Source organism: Sebastes umbrosus, chromosome 7 (genome assembly GCF_015220745.1).
Source record: "Sebastes umbrosus isolate fSebUmb1 chromosome 7, fSebUmb1.pri, whole genome shotgun sequence".
Taxonomy (NCBI): domain Eukaryota; kingdom Metazoa; phylum Chordata; class Actinopteri; order Perciformes; family Sebastidae; genus Sebastes; species Sebastes umbrosus.
In genome coordinates, this window is record NC_051275.1 from 13,956,179 (window position 1) to 13,980,265 (window position 24,087).

Here is a 24,087-nt window from a genome sequence, read left to right on the forward strand (position 1 = left end):
AAATACATTTATTACTTTCACAGTGGGCCAATGCCATATGTTCTTGGTTAGAGTTAAAATAAGTATAATTGCTATTTAAAAAATTGGGGCTTCAGTATGCCTCATCACAATAGTTGATGCAGCTATCAAAATCATATTAGCGAGAGAAATAATAAAATCTGCTACCCATTAATCTAACTGCAACACTAATCACTTTGAATGTGGAATGATATGTTGATGACAACATGGACATAATTGTTTTGGTACATGTACTGAACAACAACCACTAGATGGAAGTATGATACCACTAAATGATGCTCTGATGTTTCTTTCCTCATCTTTCAACAAGGTTTCTTCCCTGTTGAAGTTTTCATGTACATCTGCAATTAGCTTGTGCAGCTGTGCCACGTCTCGCTTTCACTTTTAATTGAAGCATTTGCTCTAAAAATAATATACAGTAGGTCTAACTGCCCTAAAGTTCATATACAGTAACCTTGCAAATTCTTGATGATCTTTTTAGAATGAGGCAAAGTGCGTCCATGTGTTCAGATTAAACAATGTATACATAGGCATTATATACATTAATTATCCACCATGTAGTCATAGAAAAGAAAATGTTCATAAAGTAATTAGTTAGGACTTTGAGGGACAGGGGAATCACAGCATTATACAATAAAACAATATGAATTTTATGTTCAAGGAAGCAAGAAAAACATACACATTCATCGTAAGTCACAAACAGCCTCATCTTGCCCCATATGCCACCTTAAACATAATGGGGTGTAATTGCTCATGAAATTACAGTGTAATAGAGCTGACAAACAGCACACCTGTTGCTCTGGGCATACAATTCCCCATACTGGTTCCAACAGACTGACAACTTTGTTAGTGTCAGTGTGTAACAATTAGGGGGATCTATGTGCAGAAATGGAATATAATATTAAAAAGTATTTTACCTGGAAATAAAAATCATTGTGTTTTTGTTACCTTAGAATGAGATGTTTATATACGAAGCAGGTCCTCTCTTCACGGAGCCGGCCACCATGTTTCCACAGTAGCCCTGAACGTACAAACTACTATTAACTTTTCCTGCTTGGGCCGGAGTGGATAACATCACTCGCTCAGGAGTTAACCAGCGTCACTCTACTCAGCTGCCGGGAAACAAGACACGGGAAATCTCTGTTGGTCGGTTGGTCTTGAGCTCTAGATAGGGCCATTTGCATTTTCACGTCAGCCACCGTAGTTTTCCTACATGCTTGGCACATGGGAAAGGTTGCAATCTGCAACCTCACAGCGAGATGGCGAGATGTTACACACTGTACCTTTAAGTTGCATGGATCAATCACAGTACAATATTCCTTAGAAATCAAAGAGGAAATGTCACATAAAGTTGGATGATTTCTTTCATGTTTGATCACTTTCAGCTCATTTAGAAAAAAACGATAAGCAGGCTCCCGAAAGTTTTTACTTGCTTATCCTGAGTATCTCAGTTATCTGGGGTCATTTGAATGACTTCATACAGTATTGTATCCACACACGCACGCACGCACGCACGCACGCACGCACGCACGCACGCACGCACGCACGCACACACACACACACACACACACACACACACACACACACACACACACACACATACACACACAGTCATGTACTTCTTTCTTTGTGAGGACACTCATTGACGTAATGCATTCCCTAGTACCATACCCTAACCTTAACCATCAAAACTAAATGCCTGACAACGACCCTTACCCTAACCTTTACCCTAACCTAAACCTAATTCTAACCTGGACCTTAAAACCAAGTTTGAACCCTCAAACAGGCCTTTGAAGGTCTGTGTGAAAGTGAGGACTGGCCAAAATGTCTTCACTTTCCAAAAATGTCCTCACTCTGAAGGTCTAAAACTCAAATTGGTCCTCACGAAGATAGCTGTACAAGAACACACACACACACACACACACACACACACACACACTAATCACTCGCAAGCATTCACTTGTTTTTCCACCATCACTCGAGAGAGGAACAATTTTGGCTTATGTGTCATCAGTTTTACTTCCTTTCAAAAGGCTTTACACCTATTATAAATACTCACATCAACACCTCACTTGTGAAGAGTGGGGGGGGGTCGGTTATGTTTTGTTAAGATACCATTTTCAAAGTTAACAATTTACCTTTGTGACGGGAGCTTTTTAATCAAGTGAACCATGTTTTTTTTTTATCATGTCCTCTGTTTTTGCAGGCAACAGACACAAGGCTATGATGTTACATTTAGACATGTGGAATTTAATGTGATTTGTATTTGGTAACAGGAACTGTTAAACTCTATTGTCAGGTTCGGTGAAGGAGGTTTGATGTGACTTTTATTTTACACAGACTGCATATATTGATGCATATTCTGTCATTCAGATAACAGCTATTAAATGTTCAGAACAGCTTCATCTATGTCTTGGCTCTCCTGGTTCCACACTCAGTGGCCCTCCTCGGCCCTCTCCCTGCTGCTTCTCATTGTAGTGGGCAGACAGACGGGGCCCGAGGTGGCTCAAGCGATGGTGTGCTCCCGGTGGGGAGAACCGAGTGACAAGAGCCTCTCCCAGGATGGAGATGTGATTATTGGTGGACTTTTTAATCTGTATAACTCACCGGCTCTAGAGCAGGGATTCATCAAGCTTCCTCACCATGAACCATGCACTGGGTAAAACTTCATCAGAAAATATAGTGTTGTTGAATGTCTGGTGGTTATTATGTTGTTCAGCACATTATATTTATACACAAATATTCATATATGTTTTTGTCATGCTCATATGTTTCTGTTAAATATAGATACAAATATTCTACAAAATGTTGATCTAGAAAGTTATGTAATGTTTATAGTACACATACTGTTTTATGATAAGTCAAGTTAAAGTTGTATATATCTGAGATTATCATACTTTAATTATAGTATAATTATTTAAATAGATTTTGCTGTAATACATATATTTTGGAAGATATGACATTTTGATGACTATCTTTCACTGATATTCTACTTTATTTTATTCACTGTTCCTTTCTTCTCCTGTGGTCTCAGTTTAGATCTAGAGTCATTAAAAAACGTATATACTATGACGTTTGCGGTGGATGAAATCAATCGTAACAGCACCTTGCTACCGGGAGTGAAGCTGGGCTACCGTATACTTGATAGCTGTACCAGTTCCCGCTGGGCTCTGCAAGTTGCACTGTCGCTGGTCGGAGGAGACGAACACAGCTGCAACTTAACATCCTCTATGCTTCGTTCTACAACTGATGAACGACCTGGAAACACAGCAGGTATGATTTGATGATTTAGTATGCAGTTAATATTTGATATATCCATGAAAACAGCAGCTGATATGATTATAACACAAAAAGGTTGTCCTCATGTAATTATATGTCTATCAGCAGGTGGTCAGCCTGTTCCTTTACTCATTGGTCCTGCCTCATCAACAATAACCATAATTCTGTCAAGGATCCTTGGGCCTCTCTCTGTGCCACTTGTGAGTTTCACTATCTCATAGGAAATAAACCTGATTAACCTTATTTTATACAGCAAGAGGCTGATACTAAAAATAAAATGTTGTAATTGCTATAAAGGCAGTGTCAAAATAATATTTCTATGTCTTTTTCCCAGATCAGCTACCAAGCAAGCTGCCCCTGTCTTAGTGACAGGCTTAAGTTTCCAAACATCTTCAGAACAATCCCCAGTGATATTTACCAAGCCCGGGCCATGGCACGACTGGCCATACACTTCCGTTGGACATGGATGGGAGCTGTGATTAAAAACAATGATTATGGTCATTTTGCGATACAGGTGTATGTTTTTGTTATTTTACTGTAAATTGCCTGAAAAACTCTCAAAACATGTTCGAACATATTTGTTCTTTTGACCTCCAGGCATTTCAGGAAGAGACTAAGGGGAAAGGGGTGTGTTTGGAATTCATAGAGACTGTCCAAAGAGAAACTATTGTGAGTGATGCCAGACGTGCAGCCCTCACAATTCAAGCTTCGACTGCCAGGGTGATTCTGATCTTTTCTTGGCATACAGATGTAAGGACATTATTTCTGGAACTGGCCAAAAGAAATGTGAGCAACTGGCATGGACGTTTGTATAGACTTAATTTTTCATCACTAAACAAAAACATATAGTTTGTCTGTTTTTCTTGTTGTAATTTATTTCAGTGTCGTCTAATCTGTAGGTGACTGACAGACAGTTTCTGGCCAGTGAGGTTTGGAGCACCAGTGGTGATATTCTCAAAGATCTTGCCATATCTAAAGTGGCAAGTGGTGTTCTTGGTGTGGCCATTCGAAGTGCAACAATACCTGGATTTCAGAATTATCTGAGAAGTTTGCACCCAATTCGTCGTCCCGATGATGAATTCTTAAGAGAATTCTGGGAAAAGGAGTTTGGATGCAGTCCACATGCAGCACCTCTATCTTTATATTCATCTCCACTCAAAACAAGGTCCATCCATCAGTCAAATGTTTCTTCTTCATCTTCTGCTAAGGAGTCCTTTCGGAAAGGTTCTCTAGCACCCTGCAGCGGCACAGAATCCCTGAAGGGAGTGCAGAATCACTTCACTGACACTTCCCAGCTTAGGGTGGCTTATAATGTCTACCTAGCTGTTTATGCTGCAGCCCACGCCCTTCACAGTCTTCTCTCCTGCAACAGATCCACCTGCTCCTCTCCAAAACACATCAAACCCATAGAGGTAAACACAATTATCCCTGAGTCATCTTATCCACATGCTCCATATAGTTCTTAAAGTTTTGATGTCAACAGTCTCTTCAACATTTCAGCTGTTGCAGCACTTGAACAAGGTGAACGTCACCACACCACAGGGTGAAATGTTTTACTTCCAAGGGGGCGATATTCCAGCAAAGTACGACCTTGTCAACTGGCAGAAGACCCCTGAGGGGTCACTCAGACTGGTTTTGATCGGCCGTGTGGACGGGTTTGACCTCATTCTTAATGAGTCGGCTATTCAGTGGAGCACAGGATCCACTCAGGTGTAGTCAGATCAACAAGTTGTCTCAAGGCTACCAACAAATTTGCTGTTGAAATGAACGCCTGTGTCTATTCACATTATTATGTCATTGAGAATATTATTTTACTTGTTTAGGTGCCTGTTTCAGTGTGCAGTGAGAGCTGCCCACCAGGCACCCGGAAGGCCAACAGGAAAGGAGAACCTCTCTGCTGCTTTGACTGTATCCCATGTGCTGAAGGGGAGATTAGCAATCAAACTGGTGAGGACATTACTCCTGAAATGTCCGCCTTGTCTGTTTTTTATTATCCTTCCCTTTCTCCTCTTTTTTCCTCTCCCAGGTTCCCTTCACTGTGAGCGTTGTCTATCAGAGTTTTGGTCCAATGCTAAACAAACTGCCTGCATCCCTCGCCAACTGGATTTCCTTTCCTTTAATGAAACCTTGGGCATCACCCTGAGTACAATAGCTGTGTCTGGTGCCGCGGTGACAACAGCTGTGCTTGTGGTGTTTCTCTGCTACCGTCAAACACCTATGGTAAGAACCCAGAGTGGTATAACAGAGAGTTTGTTGAATGCATTTGAATTTCTTTCACATTTCTTTCTTCCTAAAGGTGCGAGCCAACAATTCAGAACTCAGCTTCCTGCTTCTCCTGTCGCTGAAGCTCTGCTTCCTGTGCTCGCTGGTGTTCATCGGTCGTCCATCAGTCTGGGCTTGTCGGTTCCAGCAGGCAGCTTTTGGGATCAGCTTTGTACTTTGTGTTTCCTGCCTCCTGGTCAAAACCCTGGTAGTTCTTGTTGTTTTCAGCTCAGCTCGGCCCGGTGCTAAAGCCTTGATGAAGTGGTTCGGTCCAGGCCAGCAGAGAGGAAGTGTCTGCCTCTTTACATCTATACAGGTGTGAATATTGTTTTATTGGTTAAATGATGCATTTCTACACTAAAACACACTTAAATGTTTTTACATTTCATACAGATTATCATCTGTGCCTCATGGCTGTCCCTCAGCCCCCCTGTGCCTCAACGTGATCTTGGTTTTCAAGGGTCAAAGGTCACCCTGGAGTGTGCCATGGCCTCTGTGGTGGGCTTCTCTCTGGTTCTGGGTTACATTGGTCTGCTGGCCTGCACCTGCCTCCTCTTGGCCTTTCTTGCCCGGAAACTCCCCGACAATTTCAACGAGGCCAAACTGATCACCTTCAGCATGCTGATATTCTGTGCTGTCTGGGTGGCCTTTGTCCCTGCTTACGTTAGCTCTCCTGGGAAATATGTTGTTGCTGTGGAGATTTTTGCAATCCTGGCCTCTAGCTATGGTTTACTGCTCTGCATCTTTGCCCCCAAATGTTTCATCATTCTCTTGAGGCCTGAGAAAAATACTAAGAAATACCTGATGGCCAGGTAGTCTTTCTGGCATGTAGTGAGCAGACTCTCTTCGTCTGGTTGAGACAATCGGCCCCCCACTTGCCCCAGCCCGATATCATGCAAAGTGTATGTGTATATGTTATGTCAATTCCTTTCATCTAAATAATGCTAATTGTTAATGTGCTTGTATAAAATCAACAAACGTCTTGCAGCCACACATGGCTTTCATTACTAAATGAATATCTAAGATAACTTCTGCTGTTCTTATCAACCATTAAATAAAAACACACATTTAAATTAAATACTTTTTGATGTATTTTCATTAATGTGGTTAGTTGGTTGTTCTTTTTTCTGTGTTATGAATAAATACTGTACCTTAAGTGAATGAAACGCTCCAGCAGTTTCTCAGAAAACAACATTTTTGATGAACTATTACATTACAAAAGATTATGTAGCCTATGTACCATACTGTGCTTTTTTTTTAATTGAAGTAAAGATATTTATTACTTTCCCAGTGGGCAAATGTCATATGTTCTGGTTTATAGTTAAAATAAGTATAACTGTCATTAAAAGACTGGGCTTCAGTATGCCTCATCACAATAGTTGATGCAGCTATGAAAATCATATCAGTGAGAGAAATATTAAAATCTGCTTCCCGTTATTCTAACTGCAGTTAATACACTAATCACTTTAAATGAGGAATGATAATGTGTTGACAACATAGACATCATTGTTTTGCTGCATGTACCAACAACGACCACGAGATGGAAGTATTATACCACTTAATGATGCTCTGATGCTTCTTTCCTAATCTCTCAATAAGGCAAGGCAAGGCAAGACAGCTTTATTTGTCGAGCACATTTCAACAGCAGGGCAATTCGAAGGCTTTACATAAACATTCAAGAACATTGTGACAAAGTGCAAAAGAACATTAAGACATATTTAAAACAGCTATAAAAACATAAAAACATGAAAGATTAGAAAATTAAAACAAGCTAAAAATAAAAGCTAGGATAGAAGCTAAACTATAACATAACACACAAGAGTAAAATCTCTAGTGCAGTATAAGATCATTATCTGGTTTAATAAAAGGAAGCAGCAAACAGGAAAGTTTTAAGCTTTGTTTTAAATGAAGTCAGAGTTGTAGCGGTCCTGCAGTTTTCTGGGAGCTTATTCCAGATATTTGGTGCATAAAAACTGAACGCTCCTTCTGCATGTTTAGTTCTGACTCTTGGGACACTAAGCAGACCTGATCCAGATGACCTGAGAGGTCTGGACGGTTCATAACATAGCAGAAGATCAGAAATATATTTTGGCCCTAAACCATTTAGTGCTTTGTAAACCAACAGCAGTATTTTGAAATCAATTTTCTGAGAGACAGGGAGCCAGTGTAGAGACCTCAGAACTGGACTGATATGATCCCCTTTCTTGGTCTTAGTGAGGACTCTAGCAGCAGCGTTCTGAATCAGCTGCAGCTGTCTGATCGATTTTTTAGGAAGACCAGTAAAGACGCTGTTACAGTAGTCAAGTCGGCTGAAGATAAATGCATGGACTAGTTTTTCCAAATCCTGCTGAGACATCAGTCCTCTAATTCTTGCTATATTCTTCAGGTGATAGAAGGCTGTCTTTGTAATTGTCTTAATATGGCTGTTAAAGCTCAGGTCAGAGTCCATGACTACACCAAGATTCCTGGCTTGGTCCGAGCTTTTTAACATTACAAATTGTAGGTGAGCACTAACCTTTAATCTTTCCTTTTTGGCCCCAAAAACTACGACCTCAGTTTTGTCTTTGTTCAGCTGAAGAAAATTCTGGCACATCCAATTATTGACTTGTTCAATGCACTCACTCAGTGCTTGTACTGGACTGTAGTCTCCTGTTGATAGAGTAATGTAAATTTGTGTGTCTTCTGCATAGTTATGGTAATTTATTTTGTTGTTATCAAAAATCTGACCCAGTGGGAGCATGTAGATGTTAAACAAAAGAGGCCCCAAGATGGAGCCTTGGGGAACTCTGCATGTGATTTTGTTCAGCTCAGATTTGCAATTACCTATAGACACAAAGAAGTCCCTGTCTTTTAGGTAGGATTTAAACCAACTGAGTGCTATGCCAGAAATACCCACCCAGTTTTCCAGTCGGTCTAGTAATATATTATGGTCAACCGTGTCGAATGCAGCACTGAGATCCAGTAAAACTAAAACTGAAATTCTACCACTGTCTGTGTTCAATTGGATGTCATTGAAGACCTTAACAAGAGCAGTCTCAGTGCTGTGGTGAGGTCAAAAACCTGACTGGAAGACATCAAAAGAGTTGTTTAGTGCCAGAGAGCTATTTAATTGTTGAAAAACTGTTTTCTTCAATTATTTTAGACAAGAATGGAAAATTTGATATCGGTCTGTAATTATTTACTATTGATGAGTCCAGGTTGTTCTTTTTGAGGAGTGTTTTGATGACGGCGGTTTTCAGGGCCTGTGGGAAGACTCCTGAAACAAGAGAAGCATTAACAATCTGTAAAAGCTCTGAGACCATACAATCTGATACTTTTTTGAAAAGGCCTGTTGGCAGAATGTCAAGGCAGCATGAGGAGGATTTTAGATGTTGTATGATTTCCTCCAGGTATGTCTGATTTATTGGATAAAATTGTGTCATGTTATTTGCACCAGGTTTAAGTGGACGCAGGGGCAACAAACATCCTGTACCTGATAAGGAGGAAGTGACTGCTTGTCTGATTTTGTGAATTTTTTCTGTGAAAAAGGAGGCAAATTCATTGCAGGCCCTGGTGGATAAAAGTTCAGAGGCTACTGACACAGGAGGGTTTGTTAGCCTGTCGACAGTAGCAAACAGGGCACGTGCATTATTGTTGTTTTTGGTGATGATGTCAGAGAAGAAGGACCGCCTTGCATTTCTCAGTTCTGAATTATAAATGCAAAGTCTCTCTTTATAGATGTCATAATGAACTTGTAAATTTGTTTTCCGCCACTGGCGTTCAGCTTTTCGACACTCTCTTTTTTCATTTTTTACGAACATGGCATTTCTCCATGGAGATTTTTTCTTACCAGAGACAGTCTTCACCGTGGTGGGTGCAATGGTATCAATAACATTTGTCATTTTAGAATTAAAATTATCTACAAGCTCATTGACAGAGGTGCAGGGGAGGGTGGGTGTGGAAGAGAAAGCCTGAACAAATTGATCACTGATATTTTCAGTGACATACCTTTCTGTGATTACCTCTGTGTGATCATTTCTGTGCACAGGAAGAGTACTCTCAAAGAATACACAGGAATGATCAGACAGAGCAACATCCATCCCTACAACCTTGGAAATGTTCAGGCCCTTTGATACGATTAAGTCCAAAGTGTGTCCCCTATTGTGTATGGGCGCCGTCACATGCCGAGTCAGTCCATAGTTATCAAGAACCTGACACAGTTCTTTTGCCCCTCTGTCCTGTTGGTTGTCAACATGGATGTTAAAATCACCAACAATGACTACACAGTCAAAGTCAACATAAATTATAGACAGCAGTTCAGTAAAATCATCAAAAAAGTTTGCACATTATTTAGGTGGCCTGTAGATATTCAGAAACAAAGCTCGAGAGGAGGAGTTCAGCTGAAGAGCGACAGATTCAAAAGAAGCAAAATGTCCATAAGATATCTGTTTGCATTGGAGGGAATCATTAAACAATATGGCAACTCCACCTCCTTTCTTATGCATTCTAGTTTCGCTCATAAAGCTAAAGTTGGGAGGAGTTGACTCGATACGAACTGCTGCAATGTTATTTTGGTCTAACCAAGTTTCAGTTAAAAACATAAAATCAAGCTTGTGCTCAATAATAAAATCATTGATTAAAAACGTTTTTCCTGCCAAAGACCTGATGTTTAACAGGGCTAGCTTTAATGTGCTAGAAGCAATATTATTTTTTTTTTGGGACATGGTTTGGCTGGCAAGGAATCAATGCTAAATTTGATAAATTTGCACAATCAGTAAAAATCTTCCTGTTTTTTCGCTGATTCACCATTCTTTTTCTACTACTTATTAGAACTGAGATAGAAGAAGCTCTCATCACACAGGGCCCCAGCTTGTCCTGGAAACAGCTTTAAATGGCTTGAAATGGTTCTCCTTGAGGGTCCCTGGCACATTGTGTTGTGTTGTACCTTAACCATCACAACTAAATGTATGACCCCAACCCTTAACCGAACCTTAACCCTAATCTAAACCTAATTCTAACATTGACCTTAAAACCAAGTTTAATCCCTCAACCAGGCCTTTGAAGGTCTGTGTGAAGGTGAGGACTTGCCAAAATGTCCTCACTTTCATAAAATGTCCTCACTCTGAAGGTCTAAAACTCAAATTGGTCCTCACAAAGATAGCTGTACAAGAACATACACACACACACACACAGACACACAACTTACACTAATCACTCGCAAGCATTCACTTGTTTTTCCACCATCACTCGAGAGAGGAATCATTTTGGCTCGTGTGTCATCAGTTTTACTTCCTTTCAAAAGGCTTTACACCTATTATAAATACTCACATCAACACTTCACTTGTGAAGAGTGGGGGGGTCGTTATGTTTTAGTTAAGATACCATTTTCAAAGTTAACAATTTACCTTGTGATGAGAGCTTTTTAATCAAGTGAACCATGTTTCTGTTTATCGTGTCCTCTGTTTTTGCAGGCAACAGACACGAGGCTATGATGTTACATTTAGACATGTGGAATTTAATGTGATTTGTATTTGGTAACAGGAACTGTTGAACTCTATTGTCAGGTTCGGTGAAGGAGGTTTGATGTGACTTGTGTTTTACACAGACTGCATATATTGATGCATATTCTGTCATTCAGATAACAGCTATTATATGTGTTAAATGTTCAGAACAGCTTTATCCATGTCTTGGCTCTCCTGGCTCCACACTCGGTTGCCCTCCTCGGCCCTCTCCTTGCTGCTTCTCATTGTAGTGGGCAGACAGACGGGGCCGGAGGTGGCTCAGGCGATAGTGTGCTCCCGGTGGGGAGCACCAAGCGACAAGAGCCTCTCCCAGGATGGAGATGTGATTATCGGTGGGCTTTTTAATCTGTATTACACACCGTCTGTTCAGCAGGGATTCACCAAGCTTCCTCACTATGAACCATGCACTGGGTAAAACTTCATCAGAAAATATAGTGTTGTTGAATGTCTGGTGGTTATTATGTTGTTCAGCACAATTAGTTTCTGTTAAATACAGATACAAATATTCTACAAAATGTTGAGCTAGAAAGCTACGCAATGTTTATAATACATAATGTTTTATGTTAGGTTAGGTTAAAGTTGTATATATCTGATGTAAGCATATTTTAATTACAGTAGAATTATTTAAATAGATTTAACTGTAATACATATATTTTGGAAGATATGACATTTTGATGACTATCTTTTACTGATCTTCTAGTTTATTTTATTCACTGTTCCTTTCTTCTCCTGTGATCTCAGTTTAGATCTAAAGTCATTAAAAAACGTATATAGTATGACGTTTGCGGTGGATGAAATCAATCGTAACAGCACCCTGCTACCAGGAGTGAAGCTGGGCTACCGTATACTTGATAGCTGTTCCCGCTGGGCTCTGCAAGCTGCACTGTCGCTGGTTGGAGGAGACGCACACAGCTGCAACTTAACATCCTCTACGCCTCGTTCTACAACTGATGAACAACCTAGAGAGACAGCAGGTATGACTTGATGATTTAGTATGCAGTTAATATTTGATACGTCCATGAAAACAGCAGCTGATATGATTATAACACAAAAAGTTTGTCCTCATGTAATTATATGTCTATCAGCAGGTGGTCAGCCTGTTCCTTTACTCATTGGTCCTGCCGCATCAACAATAACCATAATTCTGTCAAGGATCCTTGGGCCTCTCTCTGTGCCACTTGTGAGTTTCACTATCTCATAGGAAATAAACCTGATCAACCTTATTTTATACAGCAAGAGGCTGATACTAAAAATAAAATGGTGTTATTGCTGTAAAGGCAGTGTCAAATTAATATTTATACGTCTTTCTCTCAGATCAGCTACCTTGCAAGCTGCCCCTGTCTTAGTGACAGGCTTAAGTTTCCAAACGTCTTCAGAACAATCCCCAGTGATATTTACCAAGCCCGGGCCATGGCACGACTGGCCATACACTTCCGTTGGACATGGATGGGAGCTGTGATTATAAACAATGATTATGGTCATTTTGCGATACAGGTGTATGTCTTTGTTATTTTATTGTGAATTGCCTGAAAAACTCTCAAAACATGTACGAACATATTTGTTGTTTTGACCTCCAGGCATTTCAGGAAGAGACTAAGGGGAAAGGGGTGTGTTTGGAATTCATAGAGACCGTCGACAGAGAAACTATTGTGAGTGATGCCAGACGTGTAGCCCTCACAATTCAAGCTTCGACTGCCAGGGTGATTCTAATCTTTTGCTGGTATACAGATGTAAGGACAATATTGCTGGAACTGGCGAAGAGAAATGTGAGCAACTGGCATGGACGTTTGTATAGACTAATGTTTTCATCACTAAACAAAAACATATAGTTTGTCTGTTTTTCTTGTTTGTAATTTATATCAGTGTCGTCTAATCTGTAGGTGACTGACAGACAGTTTCTGGCCAGTGAGGCTTGGAGCACCAGTGGTGATCTTCTCCAAGATCTTGCCATCTCTAAAGTGGCAAGTGGTGTTCTTGGTGTGGCCATTCGAAGTGCAACAATACCCGGATTTCAGAATTATCTCAGAAGTTTGCACCCAATTCGTCGTCCTGATGATGAATTCTTACGAGAATTCTGGGAAAAGGAGTTTGGATGCAGTCCACATGCAGCACCTCTATCTTTATATTCATCTCCACTCAAAACAAGGTCTAACCATCAGTCAAATGTTTCTTCTTCATCTTCTTCTAAGGAGTCCTTTCAGAAAGCTTCTCTAGCACCCTGCAGTGGCACAGAGTCCCTGGAGGGAGTGCAGAATCCCTTCACTGACACTTCCCAGCTAAGGGTGGCATATAATGTCTACCTAGCTGTTTATGCTGCAGCCCACGCCCTCCACAGTCTTCTCTCCTGCAACAGATCCACCTGCTCCTCTCCAAAACACATCAAACCCATAGAGGTAAACACAATTATCCCTGAGTCATCTTATCCACATGCTCCATATAGTTCTTAAAGTTTTGATGTCAACAGTCTCTTCAACATTTCAGCTGTTGCAGCACTTGAACAAGGTGAACGTCACCACACCACAGGGGGAAATGTTTTACTTCCAAGGTGCCGACATTCCAGCAAAGTACGACCTTGTCAACTGGCAGAAGACCCCTGAGGGGTCACTCAAACTGGTTTTGATCGGCCGTGTGGACGGGTTTGACCTCCATCTTAATGAGTCGGCTATTCAGTGGAGCACAGGATCCACTCAGGTATAGTTAGATCAACAAATTGTCTCCAGGCTACCAACAAATTTGCTGTTGAAATGATCGCCTGTGTCTATTCACATGATTATGTCATTGAGAATAGTATTTTACTTGTTTAGGTGCCTGTTTCAGTGTGCAGTGAGAGCTGCCCACCAGGCACCCGGAAGGCCAACAGGAAAGGAGAACCTCTCTGCTGCTTTGACTGTATCCCATGTGCTGAAGGGGAGATTAGCAATCAAACTGGTGAGGACATTACTCCTGAAATTTCCACCTTTGTGTTTTATTTTCCTTCTCTTTCTCCTCTTTTTTCCTCTCCCAGGTTCCCTTCACTGTGAACGTTGTCTATCAGAGTTTTGGTCCAATGCTAAACAAACTGCCTGCATCCCTCGCCAGCTGGACTTCCTTTCCTTTCATGAAACCTTGGGCATCACCCTGACTGCAGTAGCTGTGTCTGGTGCCGCGGTGACAACAGCTGTGTTTGTGGTGTTTCTCTGCTACCGTCAAACACCTATGGTAAGAACCCAGAGTAGTATAACAGAGAGTTTGTTGTATGCATTTGAATGTCTTCCCCTTGTCTTTCTTGCTCAAGGTGCGAGCCAACAATTCAGAACTCAGCTTCCTGCTTCTCCTGTCGCTGAAGCTCTGCTTCCTGTGCTCGCTGGTGTTCATCGGTCGTCCATCAGTCTGGGCTTGTCGGTTCCAGCAGGCAGCTTTTGGGATCAGCTTTGTACTTTGTGTTTCCTGCCTCCTGGTCAAAACCCTGGTAGTTCTTGTTGTTTTCCGCTCAGCTCGGCCCGGTGCTGAAGCCCTGATGAAGTGGTTTGGTCCAGGCCAGCAGAGAGGAAGTGTCTGCCTCTTTACATCTATACAGGTGTGAATATTTTTTTTATTGATTAAAAGTTAACAGCATTTCTTGATATAAAACAAAATAACACCTAAATGTGTTTACATTTCATACAGATTATCATCTGTGCCACATGGCTGTCCCTCAGCCCCCCTGTGCCTCAACGTGATCTTGGTTTTCAAGGTTCAAAGGTCACCCTGGAGTGTGCCATGGCCTCTGTGGTGGGCTTCTCCCTGGTTCTGGGTTACATTGGTCTGCTGGCCTGCACCTGCCTCCTCTTGGCCTTTCTTGCCCGGAAACTCCCCGACAATTTCAACGAGGCCAAACTGATCACCTTCAGCATGCTGATATTCTGTGCTGTCTGGGTGGCCTTTGTTCCTGCTTACGTTAGCTCTCCTGGGAAATATGTTGTCGCTGTGGAGATTTTTGCAATCCTGGCCTCTAGCTATGGTTTACTGCTCTGCATTTTTGCCCCCAAATGTTTCATCATTCTCTTGAGGCCTGAGAAAAACACTAAGAAACACCTGATGGCCAGGTAGTCTTTCTGGCTTAAACGTGAGCAGACTCTCTTCGTCTGCTTGAGACAATCTTGCCACGGCCTGATATCATGCAATGTGTATGTGTATATGTTATGTCAATTCCTTTCATCTAAATAATACTAATTTTTAACGTGCTTGTATAAAATCAACAAACGTCTTGCAGCCACACATAATCATGGCTTTCATTGGTAAATGGATATCTAAGATATGTTCTGCTGTTTCTTAGACATCATTAAATGGTAATATAACACTATTAATCAACCGTTAAATACAAACACACATTTCAATGAAATACTTTTTGATGTATTTTGCATTAATGTGGTTGGTTGCTTGCTCTCTTTTCTGTGTTTTGAATAAATACTGAACCTCAGATGAATGAAACACTCCACCAGTTTCTTAGAAAACAACATTTTTGATGAACTATTACATTACAAAAGATGATGTAGCCTGTCTACCATATTGTGTTTTTTTGTTATACTCTTGCATTAATTCAAAGTAAATAATAGAAGTAAATACATTTATTACTTTCACAGTGGGCCAATGCCATATGTTCTTGGTTAGAGTTAAAATAAGTATAATTGCTATTTAAAAAATTGGGGCTTCAGTATGCCTCATCACAATAGTTGATGCAGCTATCAAAATCATATTAGCAAGATAAATATTAAAATCTGCTAGGCATTATATATATTAATTATCCACCATGTAGTCATAGAAAATAAAATGTTGAGAAAGTAATTAGTTAGGACTTTGAGGGACAGGGGAATCACAGCATTATACAATAAAACAATTTGAATTTTATGTTCAAGGAAGCAAGAAATACATACACATTCATCGTAAGTCACAAACAGCCTCATCTTTCCCCACATGCCACCTTTAACATAATGGGTTGTAATTGTTCATGAAATTACAGTGTAATAGAGCTGACAAACAGCACACCTGTTGCTCTGGGCATACAATTCCCCATACTGGTTCCAACAGACTGCCAACTTTGTTAGGATCAGTGTGTAATAATTAGGGGGATCTATGTGCAGAAATGGAATATAATATTAATGAGTATGTTTTCTTTAGTGTATAATCACCTGGAAATAAAAATCATTGTGTTTTTGTTACCTTAGAATGAGATGTTTATATACGAAGCAGGTCCTCTCTTCACGGAGCCGGCCACCATGTTTCCACAGTAGCCCTGAACGTACAAACTACTGTTAACTTTTCCTGCTTGGGCCGGAGTGGATAACATCACTCGCTCAGGAGTTAACCAGTGTCACTTCACTCAGCTGCCGGGAAACAAGACACGGGACATCTCTGTTGGTCGGTTGGTCTTGAGCTCTAGATAGGGCCATTTGCATTTTCACATCAGCCACCGTAGTTTTCCTACACGCTTGGCACATGGGAAAGGTTGCAATCTGCAACCTCACAGCGAGATGGCGAGATGTTACACACTGTACCTTTAAGTTGCATGGATCAATCACAGTACAATATTCCTTATAAATCAAAGAGGAAATGACACATAAAGTTGGATGATTTCTTTCATGTTTGATCACTTTCAGCTCATTTAGAAAAAACGATAAGCTGCCTCCCGAAACTTTTCACTTGCTTATCCTGAGTATCTCAGTTATCTGGGGTCATTTGAATGGCTTCATACAGTATTGTATCCACACACGCACACGCACGCGCAGGCGCACACACACACACACACACAGTTGTGTACTTCTTTCTTTGTGAGGACACTCATTGACATAATGCATTCCCTAGCCCCTTACCCTAACCTTAACCATCACAACTAAATGCCTGAGCCAAACCCTTAACCTCACCTTAACCTAACCTAAACCTAATTCTAACCTGGACCTTAAAACCAAGTTTGAACCCTCAAACAGGCCTTTGAAGGTCTGTGTGGAAGTGAGGACTGGCCAAAATGTCCTCACTTTCCAAATATGTCCTCACTCTGAAGGTCGAAAACTCAAATTGGTCCTCACAAAGATAGCTGTACAAGAACACACGCACACACAAACACACACACGCACACACACACACGCACACACACACGCACACACACACACACACACACACACACACACACACACACACACACACACACACACACGCACACACACACACACACACACACACACACACACACACACACACACACGCACACGCACATACACGCTTAAGTCACAATTGGGGGCAGACACACACACACACGCACGCACAGACACACACACACACACGCACGTACACACACACACACACACACACACACACACACACACACACACGCACGCACGCACACACGCACGCACATGCGCACGCACGCACGCACGCACGCACGCACACACACACACACAGACACACACGCACACAACTTACACTAATCACTCGCAAGCATTCACTTGTTTTTCCACCATCACTCGAGAGAGAGGAATCATTTTGGCTCGTGTGTCATCAGTTTTACTTCCTTTCAAAAGGCTTTACACCTATTATAAATACTCACAACACTTCACTTGTGAAGAGTGGGGGGGTCGTTATGTTTTAGTTAAGATACCATTTTCAAAATTAACAATTTACCTTTGTGATGAGAGCTTTTTAATCAAGTGAACCATGTTTCTGTTTATCGTGTCCTCTGTTTTTGCAGGCAACAGACACGAGGCTATGATGTTACATTTAGACATGTGGAATTTAATGTGATTTGTATTTGGTAACAGGAACTGTTGAACTCTATTGTCAGGTTCGGTGAAGGAGGTTTGATGTGACTTGTGTTTTACACAGACTGCATATATTGATGCATATTCTGTCATTCAGATAACAGCTATTATATGTGTTAAATGTTCAGAGCAGCTGCATCCATGTCTTGGCTCTCCTGGCTCCACACTCGGTTGCCCTCCTCGGCCCTCTCCCTGCTGCTTCTCACTGTAGTGGGCAGACAGACGGGGCTGGAGCTGGCTCAGGCGATAGTGTGCTCCCGGTGGGGAGAACCGAGTGACAAGAGCCTCTCCCAGGATGGAGATGTGATTATCGGTGGACTTTTTAATCTGTATAACTCACCGGCTCTAGAGCAGGGATTCACCAAGCTTCCTCACTATGAACCATGCACTGGGTAAAACTTCATCAGAAAATATAGTGTTGTTGAATGTCTGGTGGTTATTATGTTGTTCAGCACAATTAGTTTCTGTTAAATACAGATACAAATATTCTACAAAATGTTGAACTAGAAAGCTATGCAATGTTTATAATACATAATGTTTTATGTTAGGTTAGGTTAAAGTTGTATATATCTGAGGTAAGCATATTTTAATTGTAGTAGAATTATTTAAATAGATTTAACTGTAATACATATATTTTGGAAGATATGACATTTTTGATGACTATCTTTCACTGTTCTTCTAGTTTATTTTATTCACTGTTCCTTTCTTCTCCTTTGATCTCAGTTTAGATCTAGAGTCATTAAAAAAATTATATACTATGACGTTTGCGGTGGATGAAATCAATCGTAACAGCACCCTGCTACCGGGAGTGAAGCTGGGCTACCGTATACTTGATAGCTGTTTCCACTGGGCTCTGCAAGTTGCACTGTCGCTGGTCGGAGGAGACGCACACAGCTGCAACTTAACATCCTCTACGCCTCGTTCTACAACTGATGAACGACCTAGAGAGACAGCAAGTATTACTTGATGATTTAGTATGCAGTTAATATTTGATATGTCCATGAAAACAACAACTGATATGATTATAACACAAAAAGTTTGTCATCATGTAAATATATGTCTATCAGCAGGTGGTCAGCCTGTTCCTTTACTCATTGGTCCTGCCTCATCAACAATAACCATAATTCTGTCAAGGATCCTTGGGCCTCTCTCTGTGCCACTTGTGAGTTTCACTATCTCACAGGAAATAAACCTGATTAACCTTATTTTATACAGCAAGAGGCTGATACTAAAAATAAAATGGTGTTATTGCTATAAAGGCAGTGTCAAAATAATATTTATACGTCTTTCTCTCAGATCAGCTACTTTGCAAGCTGCCCCTGTCTTAGTGACAGGCTTAATTTTCCTAACGTCTTCAGAACAATCCCCAGTGATATTTACCAAGCCCGGGCCATGGCACGACTGGCCATACACTTCCGTTGGACTTGGATGGGAGCTGTGATTGAAAACACTGATTATGGTCATTTTGCGATACAGGTGTATGTCTTTGTTATTTTATTGTAAATTGCCTGAAAAACTCTCAAAACATGTTCGAACATATTTGTTCTTTTGACCTCCAGGCATTTCAGGAAGAGACTAAGGGGAAAGGGGTGTGTTTGGAATTCATAGAGACTGTCCAAAGAGAAACTATTGTGAGTGATGCCAGACGTGCTGCCCTCACAATTCAAGCTTCGACTGCCAGGGTGATTCTGATCTTTTGCTGGTATACAGATGTAAGGACATTATTTCTGGAACTGGCCAAAAGAAATGTGAGCAACTGGCATGGATGTTTGTATAGATTAATGTTTTCATCACTAAACAAAAACATATAGTTTGTCTGTTTTTCTTGTTTGCAATTTATATCAGTGTCGTCTAATCTGTAGGTGACTGACAGACAGTTTCTGGCCAGTGAGGCTTGGAGCACAAGTGGTGATCTTCTCCAAGATCTTGCCATCTCTAAAGTGGCGAGTGGCGTTCTTGGTGTGGCCATTCGAAGTGCAACAATACCCGGATTTCAGAATTATCTCAGAAGTTTGCACCCAATTCGTCGTCCCGATGATGAATTCTTAAGAGAATTCTGGGAAAAGGAGTTTGGATGCAGTCCACATGCAGCACCTATATCTTTATATTCATCTCAACTCAAAACAAGGTCCATCCATCAGTCAAATGTTTCTTCTTCATCTTCTTCTAAGGAGTCCTTTCAGAAAGCCTCTCTAGTACCCTGCAGTGGCACAGAGTCCCTGGAGGGAGTGCAGAATCCCTTCACTGACACTTCCCAGCTAAGGGTGGCATATAATGTCTATCTAGCTGTTTATGCTGCAGCCCACGCCCTTCACAGTCTTCTCTCCTGCAACAGCTCCACCTGTTCCTCTCCAAAACACATCAAACCCATAGAGGTAAACATAATTATCCCTGAGTCATCTTATCCACAAGCGCCATATAGTTCTTAAAGTTTTGATGTCAACAGTCTCTTCAACATTTCAGCTGTTGCAGCACTTGAACAAAGTGAACGTCACCACACCACAGGGGGAAATGTTTTACTTCCAAGGGGGCGACATTCCAGCAAAGTACGACCTTGTCAACTGGCAGAACACCCCTGAGGGGTCACTCAAACTGGTTTTGATCGGCCGTGTGGACGGGTTTGACCTCCATCTTAATGAGTCAACTATTCAGTGGAGCACAGGATCCACTCAGGTATAGTTAGATCAACAAATTGTCTCCAGGCTACCAACAAATTTGCTGTTGAAATGAACGCCTGTGTCTATTCACATGATTATGTCATTGAGAATAGTATTTTACTTGTTGTTTAGGTGCCTGTTTCAGTGTGCAGTGAGAGCTGCCCCCCAGGCACCCGGAAGGCCAACAGGAAAGGAGAACCTCTATGCTGCTTTGACTGTATCCCATGTGCTGAAGGGGAGATTAGCAATCAAACTGGTGAGGACATTACTCCTGAAATTTCCACTTTTGTGTTTTATTTTCCTTCCCTTTCTCCTCTTTTTTCCTCTCCCAGGTTCCCTTCACTGTGAGCGTTGTCTATCAGAGTTTTGGTCCAATGCTAAACAAACTGCCTGCATCCCTCGCCAGCTGGATTTCCTTTCCTTCAATGAAACCTTGGGCATCACCCTGACTGCAGTAGCTGTGTCTGGTGCCGCGGTGACAACAGCTGTGTTTGTGGTGTTTCTCTGCTACCGTCAAACACCTATGGTAAGAACCCAGAGTAGTATAACAGAGAGTTTGTTGTATGCATTTGAATGTCTTCCCCTTGTCTTTCTTGCTCAAGGTGCGAGCCAACAATTCAGAACTCAGCTTCTTGCTTCTCCTGTCGCTGAAGCTCTGCTTCCTGTGCTCGCTGGTGTTCATTGGTCGTCCATCAGTCTGGGCTTGTCGGCTCCAGCAGGCAGCTTTTGGGATCAGCTTTGTACTTTGTGTTTCCTGCCTCCTGGTCAAAACCCTGGTAGTTCTTGTTGTTTTCAGCTCAGCTCGGCCAGGTGCTAAAGCCCTGATGAAGTGGTTTGGTCCAGGCCAGCAGAGAGGAAGTGTCTGCCTCTTTACATCTATACAGGTGTGAATATTTTTTTTATTGTTTAAAAGTTAACAGCATTTCTTGATATAAAACAAAATAACACCTAAATGTTTTTACATTTCATACAGATTATCATCTGTGCCACATGGCTGTCCCTCAGCCCCCCTGTGCCTCAACATGATCTTGGTTTTCAAGGTTCAAAGGTCACCCTGGAGTGTGCCATGGCCTCTGTTGTGGGCTTCTCTCTGGTTCTGGGTTACATTGGTCTGCTGGCCTGCACCTGCCTCCTCTTGGCCTTTCTTGCCCGGAAACTCCCCGACAATTTCAACGAGGCCAAACTGATCACCTTCAGCATGCTGATATTCTGTGCTGTCTGGGTGGCCTTTGTCCCTGCTTACGTTAGCTCTCCTGGGAAATATGTTGTCGCTGTGGAGATTTTTGCAATCCTGGCCTCTAGCTATGGTTTACTGCTCTGCATTTTTGCCCCCAAATGTTTCATCATTCTCTTGAGGCCTGAGAAAAACACTAAGAAACACCTGATGGCCAGGTAGTCTTTCTGGCTTAAACGTGAGCAGACTCTCTTCGTCTGCTTGAGACAATCTTGCCACGGCCTGATATCATGCAATGTGTATGTGTATATGTTATGTCAATTCCTTTCATATTAATAATGTTAATTTTTAACGTGCTTGTATAAAATCAACAAACGTCTTGCAGCCACACATAATCATGGCTTTCATTGGTAAATGGATATCTAAGATATTTTCTGCTGTTCTTAGACATCATTAAATGGTAATATAACACTATTAATCAACCGTTAAATACAAACACACATTTCAATGAAATACTTTTTGATGTATTTTGCATTAATGTGGTTGGTTGCTTGCTCTCTTTTCTGTGTTTTGAATAAATACTGAACCTCAGATGAATGAAACACTCCACCAGTTTCTTAGAAAACAACATTTTTGATGAACTATTACATTACAAAAGATGATGTAGCCTGTCTACCATATTGTGTTTTTTTGTTATACTCTTGCATTAATTCAAAGTAAATAATAGAAGTAAATACATTTATTACTTTCACAGTGGGCCAATGCCTTATGTTCTTGGTTAGAGTTAAAATAAGTATAATTGCCATTTAAAAAATTGGGGCTTCAGTATGCCTCATCACAATAGTTGATGCAGCTATCAAAATCATATTAGCGAGAGAAATAATAAAATCTGCTACCCATTATTCTAACTGCAACACTAATCACTTTGAATGTGGAATGATATGTTGATGACAACATGGACATAATTGTTTTGGTACATGTACTGAACAACAACCACTAGATGGAAGTACTATACCACTAAATGATAATCTGATGTTTCTTTCCTCATCTCTCAACAAGGTTTTTTCCCTGTTGAAGTTTTCATGTACATCTGCAATTAGCTTGTGCAGCTGTGCCACGTCTCGCTTTCACTTTTAATTGAAGCATTTGCTCTAAAAGTAATATACAGTAGGTCTAACTGCCCTAAAGTTCATATACAATAACCCTTGCAAATTCTTGATGATCTTTTTAGAATGAGGCAAAGTGCGTCCATGTGCTCAGATTAAACAATGTATACATAGGCATTATATATATTAATTATCCACCATGTAGTCATAGAAAAGAAAATGTTGAGAAAGTAATTATTTAGGACTTTGAGGGACAGGGGAATCACAGCATTATACAATAAAACAATTTGAATTTTATGTTCAAGGAAGCAAGAAATACATACACATTCATCGTAAGTCACAAACAGCCTCATCTTGCCCCATATGCCACCTTAAACATAATGGGGTGTAATTGCTTATGAAATTACAGTGTAATAGAGCTGACAAACAGCACACCTGTTGCTCTGGGCATACAATTCCCCATACTGGTTCCAACAGACTGCCAACTTTGTTAGGACCAGTGTGTAACAATTAGGGGGATCTATGTGCAGAAATGGAATATAATATTAAAAAGTATTTTACCTGGAAATAAAAATCATTGTGTTTTTGTTACCTTAGAATGAGATGTTTATATACGAAGCAGGTCCTCTCTTCACGGAGCCGGCCACCATGTTTCCACAGTAGCCCTGAACGTACAAACTACTGTTAACTTTTCCTGCTTGGGCCGGAGTGGATAACATCACTCGCTCAGGAGTTAACCAGTGTCACTCCACTCAGCTGCCGGGAAACAAGACACGGGACATCTCTGTTGGTCGGTTGGTCTTGAGCTCTAGATAGGGCCATTTGCATTTTCACATCAGCCACCGTAGTTTTCCTACACGCTTGGCACATGGGAAAGGTTGCAATCTGCAACCTCACAGCGAGATGGCGAGATGTTACACACTGTACCTTTAAGTTGCATGGATCAATCACAGTACAATATTCCTTATAAATCAAAGAGGAAATGACACATAAAGTTGGATGATTTCTTTCATGTTTGATCACTTTCAGCTCATTTAGAAAAAACGATAAGCTGCCTCCCGAAACTTTTCACTTGCTTATCCTGAGTATCTCAGTTATCTGGGGTCATTTGAATGACTTCATACAGTATTGTATCCACAAACAAACACACACGCACACACACACACGCACACACACAAACACACACACACACACACACACACACACACATAGCACATAATTTACACTAATCCCTTGCAAGCATTCACTTGTATTTCCACCATCACTCGAGAGAGGAATCATTTTGGCTCGTGTGTCATCAGTTTTACTTCCTTTCAAAAG

At 41.1% G+C, this 24,087-nt stretch overlaps 4 protein-coding genes across 4 annotated transcripts; 3 read left to right on the forward strand and 1 right to left on the reverse strand.

The window, feature by feature from the left end:
* The first annotated feature begins 3,086 nt into the window (after positions 1 to 3,086).
* LOC119491555 (extracellular calcium-sensing receptor-like) lies at positions 3,087 to 6,498 on the forward strand. Its single transcript, XM_037775695.1, has 11 exons — positions 3,087 to 3,231; positions 3,406 to 3,497; positions 3,632 to 3,811; positions 3,895 to 4,083; positions 4,197 to 4,424; positions 4,506 to 4,709; positions 4,798 to 5,007; positions 5,121 to 5,244; positions 5,324 to 5,517; positions 5,594 to 5,875; positions 5,953 to 6,498. Exons 1-11 carry the CDS (start codon positions 3,087 to 3,089, stop codon positions 6,373 to 6,375), a joined length of 2,271 nt encoding a protein of 756 aa, XP_037631623.1. The 3' UTR covers positions 6,376 to 6,498.
* Positions 6,499 to 7,441: 943 nt separating this feature from the next.
* LOC119491325 lies at positions 7,442 to 8,299 on the reverse strand (the record flags this gene model as incomplete). Its single annotated transcript, XM_037775217.1, has 1 exon — positions 7,442 to 8,299. A coding segment is annotated over one exon (858 nt), but the record flags the coding sequence as incomplete, so codon positions are not given.
* Positions 8,300 to 11,220: 2,921 nt separating this feature from the next.
* Positions 11,221 to 15,262, forward strand: LOC119491558 (extracellular calcium-sensing receptor-like). Its single transcript, XM_037775700.1, has 12 exons — positions 11,221 to 11,471; positions 11,802 to 11,998; positions 12,149 to 12,240; positions 12,375 to 12,554; positions 12,638 to 12,826; positions 12,941 to 13,157; positions 13,275 to 13,453; positions 13,542 to 13,751; positions 13,865 to 13,988; positions 14,065 to 14,258; positions 14,335 to 14,616; positions 14,706 to 15,262. Exons 1-12 carry the CDS (start codon positions 11,221 to 11,223, stop codon positions 15,126 to 15,128), a joined length of 2,538 nt encoding a protein of 845 aa, XP_037631628.1. The 3' UTR covers positions 15,129 to 15,262.
* A 2,709-nt stretch (positions 15,263 to 17,971) lies between these two features.
* On the forward strand, positions 17,972 to 22,200 carry LOC119491559 (extracellular calcium-sensing receptor-like). Its single transcript, XM_037775701.1, has 12 exons — positions 17,972 to 18,222; positions 18,554 to 18,669; positions 18,901 to 18,992; positions 19,127 to 19,306; positions 19,390 to 19,578; positions 19,693 to 19,909; positions 20,027 to 20,205; positions 20,294 to 20,503; positions 20,620 to 20,743; positions 20,820 to 21,013; positions 21,090 to 21,371; positions 21,461 to 22,200. The coding sequence occupies exons 1-12, from the start codon at positions 17,972 to 17,974 to the stop codon at positions 21,881 to 21,883; spliced, it is 2,457 nt and encodes an 818-aa protein (XP_037631629.1). The 3' UTR covers positions 21,884 to 22,200.
* Positions 22,201 to 24,087: the final 1,887 nt, after the last annotated feature.